This window comes from Barbus barbus (assembly GCF_936440315.1).
Source record: "Barbus barbus genome assembly, chromosome: 24".
Lineage (NCBI taxonomy): Eukaryota > Metazoa > Chordata > Actinopteri > Cypriniformes > Cyprinidae > Barbus > Barbus barbus.
Window position 1 is genome coordinate 28065881 of NC_136752.1, and position 24949 is coordinate 28090829.

At 34.4% G+C, this 24949-nt stretch overlaps 1 protein-coding gene across 1 annotated transcript in view; it reads left to right on the forward strand.

The window, feature by feature from the left end:
• The window catches only part of LOC306843432 (alpha-(1,6)-fucosyltransferase-like), a gene marked incomplete at both ends in the record, with an annotated part of 42525 nt that extends 23118 nt beyond the window's left edge, over positions 1 to 19407 (forward strand). Inside the window, 6 exons of the mRNA XM_079374929.1 lie at positions 1030 to 1144; positions 7204 to 7441; positions 12744 to 12990; positions 14207 to 14383; positions 14943 to 15093; positions 19078 to 19407. Coding sequence (XP_079231055.1) covers positions 1030 to 1144; positions 7204 to 7441; positions 12744 to 12990; positions 14207 to 14383; positions 14943 to 15093; positions 19078 to 19407 — 1258 coding nt within the window. The remainder of the gene's footprint in view (positions 1 to 1029; positions 1145 to 7203; positions 7442 to 12743; positions 12991 to 14206; positions 14384 to 14942; positions 15094 to 19077) is intronic.
• Between the last annotated feature and the right edge of the window lie 5542 nt (positions 19408 to 24949).

Genomic DNA, 24949 nt, shown 5'->3' on the forward strand with positions numbered 1-24949 from the left:
TCAGAAATCATTCTAATATACTGATTTGATGCGCAAGAAACATTTCTGATTATTATCAATGTTGAAAACAGTTGAGCTACTTTATATTTTTGTGGAAATACATATAATTAATTGTCAAATGCAAAAGATCTTAATATTCCTAAAGCAGAGCATAATTTATTTATGTATTCTTCTGTTTTTGGGGTGAGTTGTGAATGTTCTTGACGGCTTTAATAACATTCAGGATTGTTTTTGGTGAGTTGGATGATGAAGAATTGATGCGCGTTTCTAGTTTCATTATTATGAAACAGGTCCAGACACTAATAGTGCTGTAATAGAAATATAGCAGCACTTAATTTTGAGTTATCACCCGCTAGACTAATTACGGACAGAGACGCTGTCAATATCTCATTATCTCTGTGTCTCTCAGACGCTCCATCAGCACATTCACACCTGTTTTTCCATTTTGACAAAGAGAAGCGTTCGATACACATTTAACGCAGTGCTGTTTTCCAGCAGACGGCTCCCTGAGGAGTCTCTCATTGATGAAGTAATAATTAAACTCCTCATAAACTCAGCAAATGCTCGTCTGTTTGAGTTAGCAAATGACGCTTTAACAAAATTAATTTCTAGTGTCTAAAACTCAATTGTGTTTGGAGCTTTTGGAGATTTATTAAAGGAATAATTCATGCAATAAATAAAATGATCATCATTTACATGTTTCAGACCTGTATTACTTTATTTCTTCTGTGGAGCACAAAAGGGCTGAATGATCATGCTGCTCTTTTATGATTTCATATGATATTATGATTTAGTATAGCATTTGTTCAGTTTGGTTTGACAGGATTGGATTATTTTGATTTCATAGTTCTGTTCAAAACGATGCCTCAAACCCAAATAGTTGAGGTAGAAATGGGATCAAAATATCCCATTAAGGAGAATCAATGAATATTCACTAATGTAATGTCATTTTTCAGTAATCAATAATGAAAGATTCATTGTCAGCTGATAGAGGAGGATGTTTGAGTGTCTTCTGTGTGTTTCTGTCAGAACCATCATGACCGACCTGCATGATCTCAGTCAGGCGGACGGAGCAGGAGACTGGAGAGAGAAGGAGGCCAGAGATCTTTCCACGCTGGTGCAGAACCGGATCTCCTTCCTGCAGGTACAGAACGACCCTTCCTCCTGCTGTTAGTCTTTCTAAAATACTGTAAAATTGTGAAATATTACAATTTAAAAGAACAGTTTTCTATTGTAATATCAAAGCTGAATTTCAGCATCATTACTCCAGTCTTCACTGTCACATAATCCTCCAGAAATCATTTTAATATGCTGATTTTCTGCTCATTTATTTGGTACTCAATTACTAATAATGATTCTTCTCATTATCTTAATATTATGCTTAATATTTAATGGAAACATTCATTAATGATACATTTTCCTCTCTCGCACTTTGTGCTCCAGAAATGAATCATATCATCAAATCATACAGTTTGTTGAAAAGTCTTTTTTGTCTAAATACAAAAATCTAGTCCAAACTATCTAAAAATCTAAATAGTCTAATATTTCATTCAGTACTGAAAACAGTCAATAACAAGTTTAATCAAAAAAAAAAAAAAAAAATCTCGTTTTTGGACATTTCCTTTAAAACAATGTCTAATTCAAAATATGGTTAAAACATATGGAAGCCCATTTCTGCTCCGTAATAAAAAAAAAATGCATGTCTTAAAAAGTCTAAATTAAGTTATGAGAAAAAATTGAAATTATGACTTAAGTCGAATTAAAAAAAATGTAATTTAATTTTAATTAATTGTCCGTTATGCTAAGTGTAATCACTTAGTAACAGCACACTCTCCTCACCAAGACATGATTTGAGAAATCGTTCTTGTTTGGAACACAAACTAATCAATTTAGGCTTTAGACTTGAATTATGTGCAGAAGCAATAAAGATGTTTGTCTCAGGGAACAACACTAATTAAATATCTTTTCTGATTTGATTCCCTCTGTACCGTTGTCCCTCTTTGGGACCGTTTCTTTTTTCCCTCCGATCTCTTTATACTGAGATCCATGACTTCATGCCAGTCTAATAGCACTAAAAGCCTGGTAAAAGGAAATATCGATGCCGTTTGTGAGATTGATTTTCTTTATAAACCACCACAAATGAAAATCAAAGTGTAAGATCAACTGAAGTCAGTCTTTTATTGATTTATTTAACCATTTTCATGTATATTTTCAAAGTTACGTTGCGGGATCTTTTGAATCTCGACTCATATGATCATACATAATTAGTTTTCTGCAATGAAGCAAGAAGAAGATTGCCAAGTCAATCCAAATGAATCATCGAAGATCCCACTTTATTTAACAGAACATCTAGCTGCTCATTACAGATGATACCTGTGGTGTAACTAGCCCGTTTAAACTGGTTTATCTGGTCTCTTGGCTCGTTTAAACTGCTTTCCAATTGGTTTAGATGGTAAGCCATGAGTTAGCCTGACTAAACTAGTCTGTTTTTTATTTTATTTTATTTTGTTGAATATATTATTGATTTATTTTATCATTCAGTGCCATTGTATATATCACTGTAACATAGTAACAACACATTTATTTTATTTTATTAAATCTGAATTCATGGAATTTATTTTATTTTATATTTAATATTATTTTCATAAATCTGATTATCATTCAGTACCATGGTATGCATCAAATACTCTCTAATGGCTGATTTCCATAACATCACTGTACCATAGTACCGTCACAGTATATTTTTGCAAGCGTATGCTGCTCCAGTTTTATGCTCAGGCAGCACTTTGAGGCTTTTTGAGATGAGAGTGCTTCATCTGCTGCCATAGCAAACTCTGTGCCAACACTATTGAATTTGGATTAAGAGTAAAATCTATATAGCCTTCACTCAAAAAAAATCCCCAGACAAATACACTAACGTAAAAGAGCCGCCAGAGAATTCGATTATTGTAACTCATATCGTAACTCATGGCACAATAAAAATGAAAAAGTGTTTCTAAAGGGAAATATAGACAGCTAAACTCTTCCTCTGCTGGACACACAGAATCACTTCATCTCTGGCAAATATGTAACATGATAATCATAATTACTGCCCAAATAACTGCAGTTATTAGTACTGTAATATTATAATTAATATGAGATCTCCTTCAAGCAACCTTTTATTTATTTATTTATTTATTTATTCATTCATTCATTAAATTCAATTCAAGTTTATTTGTATAGCGCTTTTTACGATACAAATCGTTGCAAAGCAGCTCTACAGGAATTTAAGTTTCCCCAATATATTTATATATTGCAGAACTTTAATATTATGATATGATATAATATGATATGGCCAGCAGCCATATCACCCTTCAGCCCAAGACTGGTTGCCCACTGAAGCTAAGCAGGGTTGAGCCTGGTCAGTACCTGGATGGGAGACCTCCTGGGAAAACTAGGTTGCTGTTGGAAGAGGTGTTAGTGAGGCCAGCAGGGGGTGCTCACCCTGTGGTCTGTGTGGGTCCTAACGCCCCAGTATAGTGACGGGGACACTGTACTGTAAAAAGCACCGTCCTTCGGATGAGACGTTAAACCGAGGTCCTGACTCTCTGTGGTCATTAAAAATCCCAGGATGTCTTTCGGAAAGAGTAGAGGTGTGACCTCGGCATCCTGGCCAAAATTTGCCCATTGGCCTCTGACCATCACGGCCTCCTAACCATCCCCATATCTACTGATTGGCTTCATCACTGTCTCCTCTCCACCAGTAAGCTGGTGTGTGGTGGGCGTTCTGGCGCAATATGGCTGCCGTCGCATCATCCAGGTGGATGCTGCACATTGGTGGTGGTTGAGGAGATTCCCCCCCTTCTATGTAAAGCGCTTTGAGTGCCTAGAAAAGCGCTATATAAATGTAACAAATTATTATTATTATTATTAATATGTTTAACTTATGGCAAAATTTGGTAATTCTGTATGTTGTCTGACTCTGAGCATTGGCATCCTCTGAGGTCCTCTGAGGGGTTGGCATTATCTTTCCTCAGGTGTTCGGTCATCTCAGATCATTTAAGGGTTGGATCCAGACTGAAGCTTCTGTAATTCCTAGTTACCACGGGATGTTTACCCCGAACGTTATCAGGAAGGCTATTCCAGAGTTTGGGAGCCAAATGTGAGAAAGCTCTACCTCCTTTAGTGGACTTTGCTATCCTAGGTACTACCAAAAGTCCAGAGTTTTGCGACCTTAGGGAGCAGGTTGGATTGTAGCGTGGTAGAAGACAAGTTAGGTACGCAGGAGCTAAACCATTTAGGGCCTTATAGGCAAGTAATAATATTTTGTAAATGATACGGAACTTAATAGGTAGCCAGTGCAGAGACTGTAAAATTGGGGTAATATGATCATATTTTCTTGATCTGGTAAGAACTCTAGCCGCTGCATTTTGGACTATCTGTAGCTTGTTTATTGAAGATGCAGGACAACCACCTAGCAGTGCATTACATAGTCCAGTCTAGAGGTCATGAAGCAATGGCAATGTTTCTAAGATGGAAGAATGCTGTTTTTGCAACATGGGAAATATGATTTTCAAAGGACAAGTTGCTGTCTTATATAACACCCAGATTTTTTTACTTTAGAGGACGTAACAGTACATCCGTCTAGTTGCAAATTGTAATCCAAGAGATTCTGTGTACTGTTTTTTGGTCCAATAAGTAATATCTCTGTCTTATCTGAATTTAATAGGAGGAAATTATTGGTCATCCAATCTTTAAAAATTTTTACACAATCTATTAGCTTAGTTGAGAAGTTTCATCTGGTCTTGTTGAGATATATAGTTGAATATCATCAGCATAACAATGAAAACTAATCCCGTATTTTCTAATAATATTACCAAGAGGCAACATGTATATTGAAAATAGCAGAGGACCTAGGACAGATCCTTGTGGTACTCCATACTTTACTGGTGATAATTGTGATGACTCTCCATTTAAATGAACAAAGTGGTAGCGATCGGACAGGTATGATTTAAACCATCTTAAAGCCTGCCCTTGAATACCAGTATAGTTTTGTCAGCGATCTATGAGTATATCATGGTCTATAGTGTCGAACGCAGCACTAAGATCAAGTAATACTAGCAATAAGATGCAGTCTTGGTCTGAAGCAAGAAGTAAGTCATTTGTAATTTTAAGTGCAGTTTCTGTACTACGATTCTGACTGAAATTCTTCATAGAGATAATTTTTTTGCAAGAAGGAGCACAATTGAGCAGACACAACGTTTTCTAAAAAAAATTTAATTTAAATTTTTTTATTGTATTTCTGATGTTATCTATTTTATCAGTAAAGAAATTCATAAAGTCATTACTATTAAACTGTGAGGGAATATTTAGATCGGGTGGCGTCTGTTTATTTGTTAATCTAGCCACTGTGCTAAATAAGAACCTTGGATTGTTTTGGTTATTATCTATGAGTTTGCGGATATGCTCTGCCCTGGCAGCTTTTAGAGCCTGTCTATAGCTGGACATACTGTTTTTCCACGCATTCATTCATTCAAAGTTTGAGTACAGTTTGAGGTCTGTACATTTTTAATGTTTTTGAAAGGATTCTTTTGTCCCCAAGGCTGTATTTATATAATTAAAAATACAGTATAAACTGTAAAATTGTGAAATATTATTACACTTTAAAATAAGTGTTTTGTATGTGAATATATTGTAAAATGCAATTTATTCCTATGATGTAAAGCTGAATTTTCAGTATTATGTCTCCAGTCTTCGGTGTCACATAATCCTTAAAGGGATCCCTGGGTATTAAGACTTGTATGGCTTAATATAACGTAAATTATGTCTCTTACTGAAATATGTAATAGAAATCCCATCAAATAATTAAGTTATTTAAAAAAATCACAAAAAAACTTTGAACTATGTGGGGCGCCATTATTCTGATGACGTAAAATGGTTGCACTCGGTGAGCTACTAGCATTACCTGTTGCTATTTTTACCACAACACATCTTGAAATAGACAGCTCGGAATTTTTTTTTACTGAAAATAACAAACAAAAGTCACATGTGGTATCGTATCAATATTTTATTTTCTGAGTTGTGCTGCGGTAAAAAGCCAAAGAGGGCCAGTAGCTCACCGAGTGCAACCATTTGATTTCATCGACGCAGAATGTACTGTGCACATAAAATAATGGCGCCCCCCCATAGTCCAAAAACAATGTAGATTTTGTTTTTATAACATTTTCATGGGTTTTCTATTACATATTTAAATAAGAGACATAATTTACATTATATTAAGCTATACGTGTCTTAATACCCGGGGATCCCTTTAAGAAATCATTCTAATATGCTGATTTGCTGCTCAAAACAATTTCTTAAAATAAATAAATAAATAAAAAATAACAATAACAAAGTTTTTTTTATTATTCTTACTGACCCCAAACTTTTATTTTATTTATTTTAATTTAGTTTTTAACCCTGCTGTTGCATGGCTGTAGCATTTCCTTCACCTTCTGTCTTTCCCTATGGACAAAAAATATTGAATGAAATAGTTGATCTAATACATCAAGCGTGTCATGAAAGTCTTTCTGGCATCAGATGGGACTGTTACAATCTCACTATATGAATCTCCAAAGGGCTGTCTGTGTCCCTCTCTGTCTCTGTCTCTCTTTCTCTGTCTGTGTTTCTCTCTTGTCTCTTTTTGAGATCCTGCTTACATGCACTGAATGTGATTTAATAATGAAGTCAGACAGCTCTCACTGGAGACTATGAACTCATCAGAGATCGTTGCATAAAACCTGAAAGCTTGCACTGGAAACAAGCATTGCATCCTGGTGAAGGGATTGTGTTGTGTTGTCTTCTAAAGTTTAGCATTCATTTCAGAGTATGTACAAATTCATTAAATCCAAAATGCAGTCCTAATATTTTATTTTATTATATTTCCTATATTAGGACCAATTCATTTAATCTCAAATGCAGCGTTAATTTTAATTACATGTGTCATTTCTCTTCTTCATCTGTATTTATTATTTTATTTATGTGTCATTTCTCTTCTTTTTTCTAAATTTTTTTTTTATTTACACATACTACAAATTTATTTTATCTAAAATGCAGTCCTAATTGTAATTGCATACAGTATGTCATTTCTCATCTTCATTTTGATGTTATTTTATTTTATTGATACAGATTGATGTAATCTAAACGCAGTGCTAACTGTAATTGCGTATGTGATTTGTGGCTCAGAACCCGCAGGACTGCAGTAAAGCTCGTAAGCTGGTGTGTAACATCAATAAGGGCTGTGGATACGGCTGTCAGCTCCATCACGTGGTTTACTGCTTCATGATCGCTTACGGCACGCAGAGAGTCCTGATCCTCGAGTCCCACAACTGGCGTTACGCTCCCAAAGGCTGGGAGACGGTCTTCCGGCCCGTCAGCGACACCTGCACGGATCGATCCGGAGCCACGACCGGACACTGGTCAGGTGAGCGTCAGTCTGCTGTAGGTGTTCAGAGTGAGCAGATCTAAAGTCTGACTTCTTTCTTTCGTATGTCATTGTTTTACTATCATTCATACTAAACTGTTAAAGTTACTGTCACTATTATAGATACTGTACTATTAGTTTTTGTTAATATTTTAAATTAGATTTTTTTTATATTTTTGTTTTGTTTTTGACATGTATATATTTATATTTATTAATATAGAGTTTTTATTAATTTTTATTATTTTAGTTTTAGATTTATTTATTTATTTTTAGTTTTAATACACTAAATTAAATGAAAATGTGAATGTTGTATTAAATAAGTAACATTTTTAGTAACAAAAATGTTTTGTTTTGTTTTTTGTTGTTTTATTTTTTAGTTTTGGTTAACTATAATGACTCTGTTATGGTGAAAGTGTCTATTTACCACCGCTTTAGATTTGGCTCATTCAAAGTTATAGTGCTTTTAATGTTAGTTTTACTGTTTTGAGTTTAATAAAAAACATAATAATAATCAATTGACTTGAAATATAAACTACCATTCAAAAATCTCTTTTGCTCACCAAAGCTGCATTTTTTATTAAAAATACAGTAAAAAAAATAGAGTAATAATATTGCAATTTAAATAGCTGTTTGTAATATATTGTAAAATGCAATTTATTTCTGTGATCAAAGCTGAATTTTCATCATCATTACTCCAGTCTTCAGTGTCACATAATCATTCAGAAATCATAATAATATACTGATTTACTGCTCAAAAAATATTTCTGATTGTTGTTCTGCTTCATATTTTTGTGGAAACCGATTTTTTTCAGGATTCACAGATGAATAGAAAGTTCAAAAGGACAAAATTAATTTGAAATAGAAATCTTTTGTAACATTATAAATGTAGCTAATGGTATTTTTGGTTAACGTAATGCATAAATGTATTAATTTCTTTAAAAGAATCTTGTTCAAATAATCTTTTGAACAGTAGTGCATTTCATTTTTAATTTGTTTTAAATTTATAATTTAAAGAACAATATAGAAATTTGTTTCTTGAATTTCCAGCAAAACCAGTGTAATATTAGACTTTGCTGGTTTAGTTTTGCAGTAACATCTAAATGTATTGATGTTTGCAGGTCTCCCTAATTAATATTCATATTTATCTGTGTTCTCTGTTTGCATTGATTTAATTGTTTTTCGCTTTCCTTCGAATTCATTTGAATGTGTTTTTAAATAACATAACTCTCATTTCAGTCCTTTTTAAATTAACTTGTGAACTGATTGCAATCTTTATTCTTTTTCATGCCAATTAAGCACCACTGTGTATGAAATGCACTATAAATTAATTCAGGCCTGTATTTTTAATTTGTGCGTCAGCATTTTCTACTGTGAGCTAGAGTCCACTTCTCTAATGTTCTTAATACTAAATAGACAAAGTGTGAAGCTCTAGTACAAGATGGATATTTAATGAGGACATGTGAAAATTTCCTGTCTTCTTTGTGTCCTAATTATTACAGCCGAAGATCTGTTGAGGGAATAGATTATCTGAGGATTCTCATCAAAACCCATTCCAGCCGCCAGAAACAAAAAGTGTGAAGAAGAGCTGCGAGTGCTCTTACATAAGCCTGGGAACGGCTTGGGAGTTTTTTCTTAAATATTTCATGCTTTAGCTAATTAAAATTTCAAGCATACTCCGATCACATGTGCTCTTGCTGGTGGAGAGGCCGTAAAGCAGCCGCTGTTGTTGTGTGGTAATTATTAGGGAGAATTTTAATGAGCTGCTTGTCAGTTGCGGTCGAGAACGTTCTGCTGCTTTAACGCTCATAATTAGCAGACCTGCCGTAACTTGTTTTTAACAAACGTTTAAAACAAAGCCGCTGTTTCTATGCAACGCTTTTAAGACGGGGTTAATTTGTGGTTTGTGTGTTTCTAAACTCAGTTCGAGTTCTCTTAGGTTAATCAGAACCATTTCATTCCTCTAATAAAGCTGTGACAGAAAAAAAGAGGAACGTTGAACTTTCCAAAAATGAACTTGGTGTCATTATTTACTCGCTCTCATGTTGTTTCAAACTTTATTTATTCTGCATAACATAAAAAGAGACTTTCACACAATATTCTTCAAATTAAAGTGAATGTGGACAGATTTTGTACAAAAGTGCTGCATAAAAGTGTCCGTATGATTTTTGTGCTGTTTTCCACCCATATTTTAAATTTATATGAGGAACATAATAGAATTTTTAAGTTGTGCACAAACTTACATCATATTTGTGAGCTGAAAATAATGACATTTGGGTTTGTCCGTCACACAAAAGCTATCGTATGGCTTCAGAAAACTACACAAGGAAACAAAATCTGTGTAGAAACAATTTCCGCTCAGAAATTGCTAGTAAATTTCACAGATAATTACAAATAAAGGGCAAATAAATTGGTTAAATATACAGTATATAAATTATACTACAGTCAAATATTGGCACCCTTGGTAAATATGATCAAAGAAGGCTGTGAAAATTAATGTGCATTGTTAATCCTTTTGATCTTTTATTTTAAAAAATTCACAAAAATCTAACCTTTTATTGGATAATAAAAATTTTAAATGGGGGGAAATATCAATGTGAAATATTTTTTCTCTTAATACACATTGGCCACAATTAATGTATATATATATGTGTAAAAATACTGACAAAAATTGATAAAACTTTTAACTAATTGAAATAAACAAGAAAATTATCAAATTTAAAACTGATTCAAGATAATAATAAAAACTATAAGTGATTCTAAATTCATAATAACTGCAGCCTGAGGATGAGTGAATGATTTGTATTTTTGTGAGCTCTCCCTTTAGAAACTGTTTATCTGCCAAATAAACATCCGCAGCTCCTGCTGCTCCGGCTCTTTCTCTTGGCCTGTGTGTTTTTGTCCCTCTGTGTTTCTCTGGAGGGTGTTTGTGAAAGGACTGCGGGTAAGTGACCTGTTTAATCTGACGTGTCCAGACTTCTGCCCTGAGACCAGAGCCAGTCATTCCAGCACCAGGGAGAGCCGGTTTGTTTTGCGTGCGAGCGCTGAAACGGGTCACCTTGGCACACGAAACCCTGCGACTTTTGAAGAAACTCGCCTGCGGAGCACTTTGGGAATATTTCTGCAGATCAAAATCTTTCTGGGTTTCCCTCGCTGTCGTCCTCTCGCGCTGTCGTCCTTCCTCTGCCCAACGTAATGCAAACGGCACCATTACATCTAATCAGGCTTTATTTCTCAGGGGTGACTTTGTATCGTCACACATAAAGCGTGCCACACTTTAATGCAGTTAAACGCTACACGAGACATCTGCATCAAACATTTATGAGAAACCTGTGGCAGGTCAAGCATTTATTCATGGTTAGAGCATGAAAATCCACTGAGATGCAGTAAACTCAAGCTGAGGAAAAAAAACATTTAAATAATTTAAACAATCATTTAGAAAACATTATTATAAGCTAACCGTTGTGAATCGGGCTAAAGTAGTAAGGCAATTTGAACACTGGCTGGTTATGTTCTTTCTCAAATATTGATTTTGGATCATTTTTAACCAAAAAGTTAAGTTACAGACTGCAGCTTTAAGTTAGATATTTGTACTGAAAAACAAGACAAAAATATTGAATAAATATATTTTTTGGATTATCATTATTATTATTTCTTGTTAAATATCTTAACTTCTTAAATCAAGATACTTTTACTTAAGAAATAAAATGACTCTTAATTTGTATGCATTGTTTTCTGAAAAAAATATTCCAAAATTAAATGGCTTCATACTTAATACAAGAAAAATATCTGTCAGTGTGGTTAAAACTAAATAAACAAATGTATCAAAATTAAGTGAGTTTATGATTAAAACAAGAAAAAATATCTTCCAATAAAACGTTTCCATGTTTTAAGCAAACACTTGCTTGGTCTTGTTGAATGTTGATTTAGAAAACAAGACAAAAAAAAAAATTAAATAATAATATAATTTTTTTTTTGCAATGAACTGTTTTATATTTTGATAAAATACTCCAGGTTTTTGCATTCGTCTACCATAAACAGCTACCAGCTAACAGTAGCAGTTACTAGCTAATAAACTATATCACATGATGGAGAATTCAGCACAAAAGCATGTGTGTGACTGTATTTTTCATCATTTAGCAGCAGGAGCAGCAGTGTTGGTGTTGTTTTGAGCACACAGGTGCACACAGACAGATGCTGATAAGAGTGAGCGATTGTCTTCAGGTGCGGCTGCTGCCTTGTTAAAAAACATGAGTTTCCTCATGCAAATTGAACATTTTCTTTGTTTTTACCTCGGCTAGATGCATTGCTTTAAATGATGGTTTGTCGTTTGCATGCATCTTGAAATGGTGATAAATGGGTTGAGTGAGCAGTGCCAGGTTGAGCTACTTGATGCTAATGTTGTGGCTCTCATCCAAATTCTGTTGAGCTTTCTACCTTGAAAGCATTGTTGGCAATGCAGCGTTCCACATAGCAGGCAGCTAAATGCTTTGTGTTGGCCATTTTGGCAGCGCTGCATGTATCTGCAATCCCCGAATGAATTGTGATTAGCTCAGTATATTATTCAGCAAAGGACTGATACACAGAAATGTTTCTTCCAATTAAAAATAAACTGTTCTAGTATCATTTCACCTGTTATTTCACTGCTAGCAAAATGAAAGTGATGCCATCACTTATGGAAGCCTGTTTCTGCCATGAGAAAAATAAAAGGGTAATTGACTTTTGAGTTTATATCTTACAATTCAGATTTTTTATTTATTTATTGCAATTCTGAGCAGCTTTTCTCAAAATTGTGTGAAAAAAAAGTGAAAGTTGACACATTCTGTCCAAAAAGATAGATAGATAGATAGATAGATAGATAGATAGATAGATAGATAGATAGATAGATAGATAGATAGATAGATAGATAGATAGATAGATAGATAGATAGATAGATAGATAGATAGATAGATAGATATTACAGAAGATTTCTATTTCAAATAAATGCTGTTCTTTTGAAATTTGGACTCATCAAAGAATAATGAAAATGAACGTATCACTACTTCCACAAAAAAATATGAAAACATTATAGCAGCCAAAACTATTGATAATACTAAGAATCATTATTAATAATAACGGAGCAGAAAATCAGCATGTTAGAATGATTTCTGAAGGAAAGACATTTAAAAATCTTGATTATTCTAGAGTTTTAACCATCAGTGTATGTATTTGTGTGTTGGATAGGGTGCAGTAGAAAAGGTTTGGAACAACATGTTGCATAATTGAATTAACCATCAAAAGGTTGCTCTGATATGTTTCTCTACAGGTGAGGCTCACGACCAGGATGTTCAGGTGGTGGAGCTGCCCATCGTGGACAGTCTTCACCCCAGACCTCCGTACCTCCCGCTCACTATCCCAGAAGACCTCGCTCCCCGACTGCAGCGTCTCCACGGCGACCCGTCCGTCTGGTGGGTGTCTCAATTCGTCAAGTACCTGGTCCGTCCTCAGGCCTGGCTGGAGAAGGAGATCCAAGAGGCCTGTGTCAAACTGGGCTTTAAACACCCCATCATTGGGTGGGTGTTTCTCTCGTCTTATTTGTCTTCTCACATTTCTTTCCATCTGTCTGCGTGTGTGTGTGTGTGTGCGTGTGTGTGTGTTTTTTTATCTGCGCCCGTGGCGGATGCATCTGGGTGGGTGTTTCGCTGATAAAACACTGCGAGATAAAGATGGCACAAGATAACAAGAGTGAACATGACTCACAATCACGATGAAATTAATGAGAATAAATGAGAATGAAATGATTGCGGCCCCATAGGAAGCACCATTGTCTCTTGACAGCACTGTGAAATGTAATAACCCAAATAATATAATAGAGTAAATCTATAGTGAAGCATAGAGATCAGCTGAAAAGAGAGAGATAGGCAATTACTGATGTGTTTGGTGAATAAGTTGCACCTGTTTCTGAAACATTGGATTTTGGATCGGTGCAAAAAATAAGCAACAAAAGTTGATGATTTCTACACATTTTGTTCATCATCATAATTTCCACAAACACAACTTCTATTTCGAAGCCTAAATGCAACAATTAGTATAAATAAAATTATACAAATACACACGCACGCATATATATATATATATATATATATATATATATATATATATTGCTCTTTTTTTGGTTTTGATTGCTTCTCATGTCCTCATTTGTAAGTCGCTTTGAATAAAAGATATGAATCATTGAAAATGCCTTTAATTTACATATTTTCATGGAAACTACATAAGTAGCTCGAACAGTAAAGTACGGCACTAGTAACGCCAATGTCATGGGTTTTGATAAGTGCTTAAATACGGAATGCATAATGCATTTAGCAAACCAAAAAAAATGCATAAATTCATTCATCATTTTTATCACTTTATTTAAGTGCATAAATGTATAAGTCAATGCATTTGGCAAATGCTTTTATCCAAAGTGACCTGCATCGCATTCAAGGTACACATTTCATCAGTTCATGCATTTCCTAGGAATCGAACCCATGACCTTGGCGTTGCTACCATTGTGCTCTAATGTTTGCATTACAGTTCAGTGTAGGATTTCCAATGAGGCACCAAATAGATCATGCAAAGCAGGTTAAACTCTTTACACTGTCCTTCACACTTTACTCAACTGAGCAAATCAACATAGCTACTACAAACTGCATTGAAGAAAACTTACTTATGACCTGTCAGATAACAAATGAGGGGAAATCCCAATGGTTTCTATAAACAAGCAGATAAATCCAATTTTTCTTACAGCGTCCACGTCAGACGGACAGATAAAGTCGGGACGGAGGCCGCGTTTCACCCCATAGAGGAGTACATGGTCCATGTGGAGGAACAGTTCCAGTACATGGCTCAACGCGGTCACGTGGATAAAAAACGAGTGTATTTGGCCACCGACGACCCCTCGCTGTTACAGGAGGCAAAAACCAAGTGAGTTACGAGTCCTTATTGGGTCATGAAACAACAGTTTTGAAAAATGTTACAGCAGTAAAAACAGAAAAAAAGTTCAGGGAAAGATGGTTTTGTTTTGCTCTGTCAAAGCTTCCTCAAATGTGTTCTGCAATTCACCGCTGCTTTCAGAAAATTGAACAAATATATTATAGCTCACACTACATTACACAAATACACATATATACAGTGATAGCTAGACGTTATGCACAGCAGTCTTCAAAATTTAATTATAGTGTGCAATTTATTTTTAAGATTGTCATGAAAAATAAAATGTATTTATAATTTCTTATTTATTTGTTATGCATTTGTTTGAAATTGATTTGATTTTAATAATATATTAATTAAAATGTATAATTGCAATTGTTACATTTATTAAAATTATATAATGATAAAACATGTGTCTGATAAGGCATTTATTTACTAAATGTGACCCTGGACCACAAAACTGGCCTCTTAAATTAGCCTCTTCTAATATTTAAAGTTTAATATTAGATCTAAAATTGTAAAAAAATTAAATCCAGTATTTTGTGTTTTTCAGGTATACAGACTATGAGTTCATCAGTGATAACTCCATTTCTTGGTCAGCGAGTTTACATAACCGTTACACAGAGAATTCACTCAGAGGCGTCATCCTGGACATCCACTTCCTGTCCCAGACTGACTTCCTGGTTTGCACCTTCTCCTCACAGGTACATCGATAATTGTTTATTTTATCAGTGACATTTTACACAATAAGGACTCAATTGTTAACATTAAGTTGTCATGTCACGAAGGGACCCAGAGACAAAGGCAAGTCAAAACAGAGAATTTATTGTCCAAAAACGAACTCGGGCAGTCTGTTGTTCGCTAGCCGGATCAGGCATTCGCAGAATAGGAAAATAACTCCGGAAACAAACTGGAGCATAGAAGCAGACTTGACTTGAACGAGAGGGCCAACGGTCCCGGCCAGAGAGGCGAGCGGCGACTTCCACAGGAGACTGTATAGTCCGAAGGGCTGCGCCCGGAGACAAACGATCCACTGGCCGCAAGCACCTAGGAGACTGGGCAGAGATCAGGTCAGACACTCGACTGGACTGGACAGGACTGGACTGGATAGTACTTGACAAAAACTTAACAGAGAAACAGTAGTCTAGAGAGAGAGATCTGACAGAACGCCTGCGAAGCACAATAATCTGACAAAGAAGTCTAGTAACACACAGAGAGAAATAGAGGAACAAATCAGCGTCAAAAGGAGTCTTAAGAGGCAGAGCAAGAAATAGGGAGGAAAAGAAAACTGGGATCAAACCCACCTCATGACATAAGCATTCTAGTAAACATGAACGAACAGTAAACACTATTTCTACAGCATTTGTTAATCTAAATGTTAATCTAATGGTTGTCTGACTTTGTTTTTCTCCTTCTGTCAATAATTAATCTATTAAACATAAAAGTAGCTACATAAAGTCATTACAAATAATGCAGTGTTATTTCAGTATCACTGATACTGTTAGTTTTTATTCAAATTTTTTTATCAAAAAGTTTTTATATTTTCCAATTTTACATATTTTTTTTATTTGTTTTAGACATTTTTTTTGTTTTCTTTTTAATTTTTGTAGTTTTTGTTTGTGTGTGCGTGTCTATAGTTTTATATCATTTTTATTTTAGTGTTAGTGTTTATTTCAGTACATCAAGTTAAACTAAATTAAAATGAATAGAAATGTTGCATTGGGAATTAGCTGAAATAAACAAATATATATATTTTATTTAATTTCAGTTAACGCTTATTTTATTTCAAGGAATGAATGTAATAAATGTTAGTTTTAGTTAACCATATAAGCTGCACTGAGGCAGAGAAAATATGCTTTGGTATTAAAATAATGGTAAAATGGTAAAAGAGCTATAATGGTCTTAAAACAGGCCTCATGTTCATTCATAAAGATTCATTTATAAACAACATTTTTTATTATTTTAAAATCATCAGTAATGGTACACAATTAATGTTACTAACACAACAACATAATTAATAAATGCTGTAAAAAATATATTGCTATCATTAGTGCATATTTATGGCGGACTGGCCATCTGGAGCACCGGGAGTTTTTCCGGTGGGCCGCTGTAAAATGTGGGCCGACCCTTTACGTAATATATATAAAAAACAGATTGTAGTAAATACGTATATCCTTCATTCAAAAATTCTAATTAAAAATGTTTGAAATAGCCAATCAAAATGTAGAAGGTGGGATTAACCGTTCGCTGCGGTAAGATGTAAGCAGCTAAACATTACAAGACAATTCAGCAATATTAGTTAGTTAAACGGCAAACATTAATTTTCAGGAATGCAAACTGCTACTGGCCTTTTCAAATTTCTCAGATTTTAATGCCGTAATTCCAATCGTCACAATGTAGGCTATAATGCAGTTTTCAGCAGACATAAGATAAGAGTTCATGTAAATCTGCTTTCTTCCGTGATTCCATGTGTCTAAGAAAATCTATAAAAATCGTTCTCTATCTTACTCTAGAACATTGTAAATCTGAAGACTTTTGCTTACCAGTGCTGTGCATAGGAAAGTGATTTATATTATAGGCCTAATCAAAATTTAATTTGCTTATTAATTCACATGCATTAGCATGTTTTATATACACACTGGTGGTTAAAAGTTTGAAATAATGAAGGCTTTTTATTTATTTATTTGAAAGAAGATTGAGTTTATTTCATCAAAAATACAGTAAAACAATAGCCTAATATTATGAAATATTACACTTAAAATAGTGGTTTTCTATTTAGGATATTTTAAAATGTATTGTAATTTTCAGCATCATTACTCCAGTCTTCAATGTCCCTTCAGAAATCATTCTAATGCTGCCTAATTTGTTGCTTAGTCTAATTATCAGTTATTATTTGTGATCAATTATTAATAATGGTTTTATTATTGGTATAACGATTCTCAGAACAGCATTTATTTGAAATATAAGTACTTTGTGATGTGTAAATATCTTTACTGTCAATCAAAGTCCCTTTTTGTATTCTATAATCTTTGATTAATGCAACATTGTTGAAGAAATATATTAATTTATATTTTTTAATCTTACCCACGACTGAATGGTATCACATTTTCCACACAAATATGAAGCAGCAGGACAGTTTTCAACATTGATAATAATCAGAAATGTTTCTTGAGCAGTAAATCAGTATATTAGAATGATTTCTGAAGATCATGTGACACTGAAGACTGGAGGAATGATGCTGAAAATACAGCTTTGATCACAGAAATAATAAATGACTGTTTACTATATAATTGCATAGAAGACAGCTGTTTTAAATTGTAACATTATATGTATTTTTCATCATCCAAATAATTTGCATACTCTCTTCCACAATTGGAGCACTATTCCTTAAAATGATAGATGTCAAGCTCCTGCAAAAGGACAAGTACTGTTTATGACCAATAGGAAGGCACCATAACAGTCCACATTCTGCACTATTCAAGTCTTCCAGATACCAGAGCATTGTGTCATATGGACTGATAATACTGGCATTTAACTTTAGTGATATTAATCTGTCCCTTGTAAAAATTCTTCAAAATTATTTGCTATTTGCCATATACACCAGAAAAGACCAATTATAATGTCAAGAATATGGCACTCATTTATGGTGTGTAGTGTGTTGCGGACTGGGTTTGGTGGGCCGATCTGTGCCAAAAAGTCCAGGGCCACTTTTTGGCCCCAGTCCACCCCTGAGCCCTGCACATGACATTGCATACAGAAATATGGGGTGTTGGTGGCGCAGTGGATAAGACACATGCCTTTGGTGTGAGAGACTCGGGTTCGAATCCACTGTGAGACACCAATGTGTCCCTGAGCAAGACACTTAACCCCTAGTTGCTCCAGAGGCGTGCGACCTCTGACATATATAGCAATTGTAAGTCGCTTTGGATAAAAGCATCAGCTAAATGAATAAATGTAAATAGCCTATATGTAGTGTGGTAGTACAGTACAGTAAATTAATCATTTGTTCCCTCGTTTTAGTAAATTGTGGTCACATTGAACAAATTTAATTAAAGACTAATTCAATAAAAACAAGATTTAAAACAAGATGACTAAGAAACAAAAAATTTGTTACATAAACTCTGAACCAAAAAAACCGTCTTAAGTCGCTGGGGTATATTTGTAGCAATAGCCAAAAATACATTATATGGGTCAAAATTATACATTTTTCTTGTATGCCAAAAATCATTAGGATATTAAGTAAAGGTTTCATACATTTCCTAACGTACATATATCAAAACTTAATATTTGATTAGTAATATGCATTGCTAAGAACTTAATTTGGACAACTTTAAAGACTATTTTCTCAATATTTTGATGTTGTTGCACCCTCAGATTCCAGATTTTCAAATAGTTGTATCTCGGCCAAATATTGTCCTATATCCTGTCCTATCCTATCCATACACCAATGGAAAGCTTATTTATTCAGCTTTCAGGTGATGTATAAATCTCAATTTCAAAAAATTGACCCTTATGACTGGTTTTGTGGTCCATGGTTACATATATGTGTGTGTGGGGGGGGGCTCCATACATATTAGCTAATGCATTAACTAATATTAAACTTATTGTAAAGAGTTGCAATTTTACTTTGTCACTTTTAGTTTCTCCCGCCCAACAGATTTCTGACTTTGTTCTTCTGGTTCTATCAGGTGTGTCGTGTGGCGTATGAGATCATGCAGACTCTTCATCCGGACGCCTCGGCTTTCTTCCGCTCTTTGGACGACATCTACTACTTCGGTGGACAGAACGCGCACAACCAAATCGCCATCTACCCGCACCAGGCTCGCACGGCGGAGGACATCCCGCTGGAGCTCGGAGACGTCATCGGAGTGGCCGGAAACCACTGGGACGGCTACTCTAAAGGGGTCAACCGCAAACTGGGACGCACCGGCCTCTATCCGTCCTATAAAGTCAAGGAGAAGATCGAGACGGTGAAATATCCCACTTACCCCGAAGCAGACAAGCTGCTGAGCTTATAGAACAACACATTAATAATTAACGCATGGACGGCTGAACTTGCCATGCACTGGATAACAGACACTCAAAGACTTGTGAGTGTGTGTGTGTATTTATAGGATGGACGCACCTCTTAGGTTTGTATAAATTTAAAAACAGATCTCATAAACTGCTGTGGACATCAAGAGCCTTTCAAACAGCACTCAGATCAGCAGATGCAAATGATAAAAACATTTTTTTTAATTGTTTTAATGTTTTTTTAAATATTCTCTTGCCTTTTTTTGTCACTTTCTCTGTCCTCAAACTGGAGTGAATCTCACAGAGGTCACATTCAGGTCGCATTTCACCCACAAAATCAACAGAAAAAGTAAGAAATTATATTTTGCGATAGGAAAACGAAGCCTATTTGAATATTTTGCATTGACATTTATTTTCATGAAGTACAAAAAAAGGTCTGCACTCTAAATGAGTATTTATTAATTTAAAGCAGGGGATAAAATCTAATATAAATGTTTCAGCTTATTTAAAAAAAAAAGTTAAAATTATTTGTTGTTTTGTCATTTATTTTGAATATATTTATTTATAATTTATTTATTATAGCATTTATTCTAGGTCTATAATATATGATTATATTAAGAAAAATATTTTTTGATTTTATACTGTCTTTTACTTAAGCTGATTTAAATTTTTTATTAATTACAAACTCAATAAAACATTCTGAGACATTAATGCAAAATGCATTTATTTATTCAGTATTTTATTTATTTTTAATTGTCTATAAATTTAAATGCATAACTGTTAAATTTATTGAACAAAAAAATGAAAAAATTAAATGTTCATGCACATTGCAGTAATGTAAATTGCAGAGAAAATTTGCTTACTTATTAATAATGTTAATGGTCCTAAAATAACAATTAATGGTCCTAAAACAGGCCTCGTGCTCTTCATGCAAAATGTAATTTCTATATTTGATTCTTTTGATTTATTGGTGTATTCTGATTCGCACCTGTCAGACTTCACTCATCACGCTGTGCTCTTAAGTTCTTTATCTGTCTTCAGTCCGTATGTGTGTGTTATGTGTGTGTTTACAAAGATTGTTTGTGCGATTATTTATTGTGCATCCACAGCGGTGCCTGAAATTAAAGGAAAAAGCATTGCAGAACATAAATATATATATAAAAAATGAATTATTAAATAGGTGGAACTTCACAGTTTGCCATCATGATCAAATTAGTCATTGTTAGTGAACGCAGAAGCATTTGGACATTTTCCAAATTAATACAATTTAAAACAAAAATAGTATTAGATTTATAGTCAAATATTAGATGTTATGATTTATAAACATGATTTCATCTGAGATGCATAAGTATTGTTATGTAAAGTGACTAGTACAAATGTTACAAATTTTTTCAGTTACACAGAGAAATACATGAGATGATGTGCACTCTGAATGCAATGTAAGTTGCTTTGGATAGAATATAAATATAATTTAACAAATATAATTTTAGTTCAAAGTTAAAAATAGCAAATGTACTTTACATACAAATACTTATGAAAACTGATGAGATCATTCTAGATTTAAAAGTGGAATTAACCGAATCATTTTTGGTTTAATGTTCATTAAGAATCTTTTCTTTAATAATGAAACTATAACCCCTTGGAATTAATTGTGTTTTTGCATCATATGGAGAAATGGATGTGATTGAAATGTCACTGTAGGTTTAAGGCGTTTGTTGTTGTGTTAAAAACATTAATGGTTACCGTTGCTGCGATTTCAAACTGATGATTTAAAAATGACAAGATGCTCTTTAGAGATGTTTCCGAATGAAGCTGAAGGCAAACCCAACAGTTCTTTCAGCTTTTATTGTTTATTTTTATTGACTTGATTTGTCTGTTTATTTGCTGCTTTCGACTCTGAAATGAACTCTGAGTTTAACTTTCTTTTGTAATGAAGACAAACAATGTTCACTTTGTCTTCTAGACGTTTTTCACTTGTTTTGTTTTAGGGTTTTGTCTTATATAAACCCACTGATTGATTAAAGTGGAGAAATCTGTTTGGCTGTTGTGTTCCTTCAGATGGTTGTGGGTCTGCAGGCTCTTCACTGCACTGATCAATGGTTCCTTTCATCAAAGTTCAGGTTTAATGCACTTGCATGACATGAATCCCTCAGACCAGTGCTTTGTGACTGACCTCTAGCAGGTAACTCTTGCAACCTCGTTGTTTAATTGTGAAACTTCCATGCATCTTCTTTGCATCCTGTGCTCAGACCAGACAACAGTTTCTTCATGGGAATGGGTGCCGTCAGAATGAGAGTCCAAAGAGCTGATCAAAACATCACAATAACCCACACCACTCCAGTCCATCAGTTAACATCTTGAGAAGACAAAAGCTGTGTTTAAAAGAAACAAATCCATCATTAAGATGTTTTTACCTAAAATTTGAGTCCATAATCCATAACTCTGTCTTCAGTGAAAAGTCATCTATTCTGAATCAGGAGAGAAATCTGCACAGATCAAGCTCCTTTTACAAGCCAAAACAATTCTAAACAAATATGTGAGTGGATTTTGATGAGAGACAATAGGAGATGGACCTTTTCACTGGAGGAAGCGTTATTGCAGTTTGGCTGGACGCGACAGTTTAAAGTTAAAATGCCTTACTGATGGATTTGTTTCTTACAAACACCCAGCTATTGGCTTCTCAAGATGTTAACTGATGGACTGGAGGGGTGTGGATTATTGTGGTGTTTTTATCAGCTGTTTGGACTCTCATTCTGACGGCACCCATTCACTGCAGAGCATCCATTGCTGAGCAAGTGATGGACTGCTACATTTCTCCAAATCTGATGAAGAAACAAACTCATCTATATCTTGGATGACCGGAGGGTGAGTAAAGTTTCAGGAAATTTTCATTTTTAGCTGAACTATTCCACTAATACATTTTTCATTTCCAAAGCCTTGTATCTAGGTCCCATTGTCTTTAATTCATCCTAGGTTTATTTGATCATGGATTATGACTTTACACAGAGTTGTTAAATGTTTCTGTCACAGCAGTCTCGTGTTATATTTTCAAACAGTTCCACAGACTTCCATGCATGTATTTATCTTATTTGATTTTATGCTCATCACAGATACTATCCACAGAGCTGAACTTGTATTGAACCTGGAAAAAGCACTCATGCAGTGATTAAATGAGTAAAAAACCATCTTGTTTGTCTCTGTTATCTGAGGGCACTTCGATTATAAGCCACTTAACGTGAGTGTGCTGCCCTGTGACCTTTTTTCTGAATGGATCTTAATTTGGTTAATTATTCTGTTAATTGGCCACCAGTCCCTAGTGTCTGGTGTTCAGATTTATTTTTATCTGTTTCACTCCTTCCGTTTATTTAGAGCCTGAGCTGTTTCAGCTTTATGAGAGAGACAGTCCAGAGAATCAGAGCTGATCAGAGTTCAGAGCTGACAGATACTTTTACAGGAAAACTTCATGCAATAATTCTGTCATCATTTACTAATCCTCATATTCCAAATCCATATGACTTTCCTTCTTACACTGATATTCATTCAGCTGTTTTCCAGTCAGTGAATGTGTATCAGTTTTTTTTTTATCAACCTTTTGGCAATATAGATTATATTTATATTTTCTCTGAAATATGGGTCAAAATGTTGATTGCAATTTTTTTTTTCAGAGGAATCGTTATTTTAATCAAACAATAAGATCTAGATTTTAAAAAATAAAATTAAAGCATGCTTTTTTTTACCAGCTTTCACTAAAGCAATGCAATTAAAAAAAAATCATTTATTTTTCATTTATATGCATTGGCATGAAAATACATATTAATAAACAGCAATATTTATCTAAATATGTTTTACTAAGTTATTTTAACAAATAGTGAATTAGGCAATGCAAAGCATTGAATCGGAGTTTTGAATTGATTCAGTTCGATCTGATTCAAATAAATGAATCAAACTGACTCCTTAATGCACAAATGAGATCTGAAGGAAAAATGAACTTTTGTGTTCACGCAGGAACAGAATTCATGCAATTTGTAACGACATGAAGGTGAATAAATGATGACATTTCATTTTTGGTAAATAAACACAAATAGCTGTTGTGTGTCTTTGACTAAAATATACATTTGAAATGAAGCTAGTTACTCAGATCTTTAGCACCATGTGATTTGCGTGATTACATGAGTCTAAACTGTTCGTATGGATTTGTGAAATCTCTGGTTCTCTGGCCTTTCTTCTCCCAGGAGTGTGTTCCAGCGCTGCGAATGGTTTGCTGTCAGCTCGCGCTGTGATGACCATTAGCACGCAGCTGCGGTCCGCGCGAGATAACCGGTGATTTAGAGTCTCTCTCTCGTTTTATCGCTCCCGCTCTTAGCCATCTGTCTCCGTCCGCAGCCTTTGATAAAACTGCAGGCGTGTGCATGTTCCCGACGCATATTTATGCACTTTCCAGATGTCTGTGTTTACTAAAAACCGTTTTGAAGCCCATTAGATTGTTTCACGGCACGTTTAACAGCTCAAAATCAGGTGTTAAGTGAGTTTAATGTCCTAGATCAGGATTACAGGACTACAAGTTGGCATCATTGTCGTTTCAAACCTGTGGAAGCTTGCTCAGCTCCACGGGATAAAGACTCAAAGTTAATTGCCACTTTTTATTTCACAATTCATCTCACAAATCTAACCTTTTTTCAAAGAATTGCAAAGAAAAAAACATCCAAATTGTAACAAAGTCAGAATTGCAAGAAACAAAGTCTGGATTGAGTGATATAAGGTCACACATGTGATAGAAATTTCAGAATTGTGAGATATAATCTCAGGATTGCCAGGAAAATAGGGTCAGGGGGGTCAAATTTCTACACTGTAAAACATTATCGTGATTTTAACGGTAAAAAACTGTGAAAATGCTACGGTAAAAACCTGTTACATGATTAACGGAAAGTTCCTGTAAAACTTACAGGGAAAAACAGTAAACTGACGTTCCCAGAATTCCCTGCGTTCCATTTCAAATTCTGTTTGAATTTGAAGTTTTTTCTTTGAAATAACTATGTTTCTTCTTAGTTTTTTCTTATCAGTTATGTTTATTAGGGTTGTATGTTACATCTACTGTTGTTAAATGAATGTTTATAGCATATTTCAGTTTAATGAGTCTCACCATGATGGTGTTTAGTGTTTGTGTGAATGACACTGTGCACCTTCTGTATATGCTATTGTTTAAAAGTTGCTTGTGATGGGCTTTGGCTCATCATGTGACTATCTCATCATCACCTGCATTTGGTGGTTATCAGTTTATTTCAAAGTAACAAAACAGATTTCAGTACTTTAATAGGTTGGTATATTAAGATTATATCAGTTAAAGAAATTACGGTATTTAACTGTAAATTTAAGATAAAACCGAAAAACCTAAAACCTTGCTACCGTATTATTTACGGTAGAATTCTGGCAACCACAGCTGCTAGTTTTTTACCGTAAATTTTACGGAATTTTTTTTACAGTGTAGAAACAAAGTCCAAATTGTAACTTAGAATTTGCTAGGAAAAAAGAAGAACTGTAAGATATAAA